Raw genomic sequence first — 5937 nt, 5'->3', positions numbered from 1 at the left:
GTGAATCGCCTCCTGCCTGCACCCGGCTGCAGAGCCCTGCCATTGCCCCAGCGAGCGAGACGCCCGGGGACCGACGCTCAAGCACCGTGGGAAGGGAACATTGCAGGGACAGGGCAGATAAATCTGGTTTAAGGTTTCAAAAGAGATGAGCTAATCAGAGAGCCCAGCCCAAGGCCCCCTTGCGTGATGCCCCATTCCCAGGAGCTGCAAACAACATGTTCACAAAAACAGGCTTTGTCTGAGGTGTGTCACACAAGCCACCAGCTGCGGGAAAACACCCTCCGCTTATGTCCTGGGGCTGAAGGAGAGCTCTGACTGCCATACTCCTCCTCACTGCTCTTCCCACTGCAGGCACAGCCATCTCCCCCGGCCAGGGAGATGCTCTATGGAGGTCTCCCCTGGGGTAGCCCTTGAGTTAAAAGCAGCCTGCATGGACACGGTATCGTGTGAAGAAGGACCCCAGTGAGTTCACACTGAATTTCACAAGCCCTCAACCTCTGCGGGGCTTCCTTGTCACTGGCTCCTCTCTGGGTGACTAAGGATGCTGCTTCTCCGGAGGAGCACCTCCGCTCCGCTCCGCCACGCACCGGGAGTGCTGCACGTGCAGGTTCACAGCCAGTTCAGAGCTCTTTTCGGCACATCTGTTCTAGCACAGGAAAACAGGGCCAGAAAGCAGAGGGCTGTTTAAGAGCCATCGCAGTGACGTCTAAGATGGATGTTGGTGATCAAGTTTAAGGGCTGTCCAGACCGCAGGCAATGCGAGTGCAGCTCCCAGGACCCCCAGTGCCACTGCCCGTCTGTGCTGAGGCTCCCAGCCTTGCTGCTCCAAGCAAAGTCACACCAGAAGACTAGAGAAGCTCATCTCCCATCCTCTGGGCATGCAGACCTCCACGTCCTTGTTGGTCCTTCCGCTGGCGTGCCCAGACACTGCTCAGGGCCCTTGTTCAGGAGGGAGTGAGCAGCGAGCGCAGCGCACCAGCAGCAGCCTCTCTGCCCGCCAGCCAATGAACCGCCCTTGCCCTTCCCCGCCAGCAGCAGATGTGCTGCCTGGATGCTGCCTGCTTCCAAGCGGTCCCACAGAGCGGGGTCTGGGAAGCAAAGCCCCCGCAGGGGCTCTCTGGGGCTGTTCCAGCTCCTGTCTCGAGCCAGCCAGCCAGGCTCTCTGCCAGCATAACCACACAGGAACATGCCAACCTCCCTCCTCCCAGAGACTCAGATTCCCTGGCAGCCAGCTCCTTTCCCCCTGGGCTTTTGTAGGAGGGCAAGGTGTTTCTCATGGGAAGAGAGCTTGCAACATCCCTCTGCCTGCTCACCAGCCAGCTGGCAAGGGAGCAGCGGGCAGGGAAAGCCCTGGCCAACACCGGGAACCCAGGTGGAGGGAAGCAACAAGCCAAAGAAGTGCTGAAATAGCTGCTGAGGAGGGGTAAGAGAGAGTGAGAAGGTGCTACAGAATTAATTTACCTTGAAACAGAGGCTGTTGCGCTCTTCAGACACTATCACCAGTGTGGATGGGTAAAGCACCAACAGCCGGTCATGCTGCTCCTTGGAAAGGAAAGAGGAAGAGAGTTCCCTGTGAACACCCAGACAGGGCTCAGGGCTGCAGAGCCCTTTCCTTTGTCTCCCTGACAGCAGCCTTAAGTGAGGGCTCTGGAAACAGCCGAGCTGCTTCCCCACGACAGGGCTCCACGGGAGATTCCTGCCAGCCCTGTCCTGCAGATGCTTATGCACATGCTGTCCCAAAACAGAGCTGCTGGGCCATGGGAGCAGCAACAAACCTTTTCCCATTTACTGGAATGTGGGTGAAATGACCTTTCAGGACATTGGATTAGTGGCAACGGGTGGGCAGGAGCCTGCACTAGTCGTTCCACCCATTGCCTTTTCTGAGCCACTGCTGCCCAGAGATGTGTCCTACCTGGAAAGGCAGATGCTGAAGCTTCACTTTGGAAACACAGAGGACATCACCTAGGGATTCCCGCTGGGTGCCTCTCCACTCCTGGACCGGCAGGTTCTGCACAGACCACCGCAGCTCCTCCTTCCCCACGGAGCTCTGCTTCCAGTCGTTCTAGGGGCAGGAGCAGAACTGAGAAGCAGGGCAGACATGTCCTCCCCTAAGAGTTTAGCTGGCGCGTGGACCATCTCAGGACACTTTTCAAGTGTGGCAGAAGCAGGAGAGAGTAAATAAGTCTGTGCAGGAGCCAGTTTTCAGCTGGGACTGAATAATCACGCTTGGTACCCGGCATCACCTGTACATTGTCTTTCAAAGGGGAATACCTCTGCTTGTACAAGCGGGGAGACGGAGACAGGGAGGGAAGAAAAACACCCCGCAGAGACTGGGAGAGAAGACAGGTCTCTTGAATCTGTTCCTGTTTCTACGCCACGGTCCCAGCCTCCTCCTCCAAATGTTTTGTAAACTCTGCATAATTGCACAAGCAGCCAACTGTGTGAGAATTTCTCCGAAGCAGACTCAAACCTCTGACCCTTCAGAGGCTGGCGCTGGCACCTCTGGGTCGTGCGTCTCCCTTCCAGCACACACGCCCTGCCAGGCCCCCTTGCAAAGCTTTTCTTCTTGCACCCTTCCCTCGCCGGAGACGGCACAGAAGGCAAGCTCCAACGCCAGAAGCTGCGCGCACACACACACACACAGAGCAGAGATGCAGCGAGCTGCTGCCAGGGCTCAGCAGCACCGAGCGCCTTTGGGGTTGTTACTGAGTCTGAAATCCCACACTCATTCCGGCGCTGGTTGCACAGACCTGCAACCATCTGAACACAAACACCCGGTTCCTCCAGTGGCAGAGGAGTTCCCATGCAAGAACACATCTGTTGAGGGCAATTAGCGTGTCTATCCATGTTTGGTTTAGGGGTGGTGGAATAACTGAGGGAGCACGAGCTGTGAGGGTATTGCCCAGGGGCAGCTCTAGGCACCGGTGAACAGGCAGGTTCCCCAGCAGCCGGGGCCAGGCCTCACAGAGGCTCTTGCCACACTGGTGCCCTGGCCCAGGCCAGCGCTCAGTCAAGGCTGGGACATGCTGCCATGGAGAGGGCTGATCTGCCATGCATCAGACGGGCGGAATTACAGACCGAGCACAGCCCCAGCAGCTGCTGGGAGGGGTACGAGTGTTACCAAACCCCTGTGCTCCATGCCAGAGGGGCAGCTCCCTGACTGAGGCAGCAAAGCACTCAAGCAGCTGGCCTGGAAAAAAGGGGATTAGGTCAGGAGTTAACCCCACACCTCCCTCAACATCTTGAAAGAGCAGCAAGCACAGCAAGGAGCATGTGGAACCAGACTTGCAGCCCCTCTCTCTTTCCATCCCCAGCCCTCTGCTCAAGCTCTCCAGCCCAGAGGAGGCAGCCAGAGCCCCACAGGGCACCCACTCAGGATTCTGGAAGAGGACGGTGTTAGGTGAGCGCTTAGAAGTGTGGCAAAAATGGTTGAGAGAGGCTGGCTCAGAGATCACCCCTCCCTCTGAAGGCAGCAGGAGCCGCGCAGCATCCACCCGGCTGACCGAGCTTCCCCGGTCGTTCAGCTCTGAGTCCCCAGCATGGGAGTGAGCCGCACACCTCAGCGTCCCGGGACACTAACCTGGGAGAGGAAGGGCAAGCTGAGGCTTCCTCCGTTCAGGTGGATCTGCTTCTCCAGGTGATAAAGCCACTGCTTCAGCTCTGACTCAGAAGGGCAGAACACGATAAGGGGATTCAGCAGAGGGCCTGGGAATGCGAGACACAAGATGAGCTGAGCGGATAAGGGCACAAATTGCAGCATCAATAAGTCATTAACTGGCCAGGGCTGTTACGACCGGCACATCACACCACAGGCTGCCCGTGAGTGTGTTGCCCGGTTGACATCACGCTCCAGTCCTTCCTGCCACTACCTTGAGCACGCATCAGGTTCTGGGGAGCTTCCCGGCAGGGACTGCGCCACCATCCTGTCACCGCCTCAGGCAGCCACATCTAGCTCTGGCCACCAGTCACTTTTCAGTCCAAAACCAGGCCAAGAACAAAAATCGAAGACAGTACAAAAGTCAAGCTTGAAATCAAGAGATCTCCGCTTTAAATGTCCCCAGCAGCCTGGGGACAGCATCTCTGCAGGCAGAGACTATCACAGCGGGCTGCTGCCGACAGCCCGCCCTGACGCACGGGCTCATGCTATTGCTTGGTTTCACTTTGCCGCTCGATAGCTAGAACATTGGTGGCTTTCTGATGCTGTTTATTTATCGCTTCACCAAATATAAGCTGTGCCAGACAAGCTGAAGCTGTCTCAGACACGCTCTCGAAGGGAGGAACAGCTCTGTATCATGTTGATTTTAACGTTTCCGGCTATCACTCACTTAGGAGCACGAACAAAAAAGTCTCACACGCCCTCTGCTACTCGCTACAGACGTGACCTAGTGACGTATACAACCATTTCTGGCAGGCACAGGATGCATGTTATGATTAATAATTTACCAGTGATCTCATATTAAACGCTGCTCGGCGCGTACTCGGTAAGGTCTGGCTTTGCAGGACTTGGAAGTATTCAGATAAGCAAGTGCACCGCATAAGCGTGATACTTTGCCCTTCTGTGGAGTCCTTCATCCTGTAATTCCTGCATGACTTATGGACGATACTCACCTAAAACTTTGAAACGTCTCTGTCTGTCAGGAAATGCACTAACACAGACAAAGCAGAGGTGGGGAAACTGAGGCAGAGACTCCCTGAGTGACTTCCCGTAAGTCACTCATTCAGATTTGTTACAGTAACGAGGTGTGGAGCATTACTGCCAATCCAAGTGTCTCTGCACCACTGTGGCTCTGGAGTTCACTTGTCTCCTCATGCTTTTGTTTCCCTGTCTTCTCAACGGAGATAAAGCCATTCCCTCCTTTACATTGCTGCTAGGAGGGTGTAAAGGTGCTGGTGTTACCCAGACATTGTGGTGGCTCTGCATACTTCTCTGGACATCCAGGCCCTTATACAAAGAGCAGGAACCTTGCTGGTAGGGCATGACCCTAAACACGGCACTGCTTGCTCCACCACCTCCTCCAAGACCAGCCTTTCAGATGGACCCCCAGGGCTGCTTGCGCTGCCACATCTCTCAGGGCCCCAAAGGAAGAGAAAACGAGTAAAGAAACCGCTGCCTAAGCCTGAGGCCTGGGACATGCCTGAAGCTGGTGCAAGGAGCTGCTGGGGAGGCTGGGAGGCAGAGCCTGAAGAGCTGCTGCTAACTCCCTTGCTGCCATTCCCCTCAGCCACCCCTCAGGGCACGTTTGCGGCAGGGTGACACAGCCGTGCTGAGCAACCTGTGCCAGCCCTCGTGCTCTTTCCTTCTGCTCTGTCCTTCCTCTTTCCTTGCCAACACTTCCAGAGGAACACCGAAAGCAAGACAGCCTTTTGCCAGAGCAGGGGCGGTTTATTCCCACCCAAATCTCTGTCTGGAGACGCTAAAAAGGTGCAACACTTGCCAGTGAGGCAGAGGGAGCTCAAGGTGCTCGACAGCTTCATCAGCCTCAGAGGCTGTGCAAGAGATGGACCACAAAGCCAAGGTGACGGCCAGACGCCGTCTGCTTCCCCGTGCCAGTGCACCAAGGGTGGTCCTGCACACTGCCAGGCTTTGTCCTCACGTCCCAGCTCCACACTTCCACCAACGGTGCTGGCATCTTCTGCTGTTCTGAACTGCCCTAGGAAGAGCGCTTCTGGGGAACTACGGACTCCACAGGATTTCACAAGAGAATGGATGAGTGTCTTCTGTGTCTCAGAGTCACGAGACAGAAATCTTCCATCCTGGCCCTGTGTGGGGCCACGGACGAGGCTCTTGTCCCCTCCGTGCCCTTTTTTTTTTCCCCTCTAGCAGAAAAATAAAACTGCTCCACTGATCTCCCAGCACTCCTCAACATCACTGCCTCCCCGGTTTCTCCGTGTCGCTGCTTCCTGACAGAGCCAGCACTTTCCGTCAGAAAGGCTTTG

General features: G+C 56.1%; 1 protein-coding gene across 1 annotated transcript in view; it reads right to left on the bottom strand.

The window, feature by feature from the left end:
• The window catches only part of PLEKHN1 (pleckstrin homology domain containing, family N member 1), a gene marked incomplete at its 5' end in the record, with an annotated part of 21870 nt that overhangs the window by 8071 nt on the left and 7862 nt on the right, over window positions 1-5937 (bottom strand). The window contains 3 exon segments of the mRNA XM_010145918.1: window positions 1462-1542; window positions 1913-2062; window positions 3581-3705. Of these exon segments, the coding sequence (XP_010144220.1) occupies window positions 1462-1542; window positions 1913-2062; window positions 3581-3705 (356 nt within the window).

This window comes from Buceros rhinoceros, unplaced genomic scaffold (genome assembly GCF_000710305.1).
Source record: "Buceros rhinoceros silvestris isolate BGI_N320 unplaced genomic scaffold, ASM71030v1 scaffold28531, whole genome shotgun sequence".
In the NCBI taxonomy this organism is placed as follows: domain Eukaryota; kingdom Metazoa; phylum Chordata; class Aves; order Bucerotiformes; family Bucerotidae; genus Buceros; species Buceros rhinoceros.
This window is presented reverse-complemented; position numbering and strand designations above follow the sequence as displayed.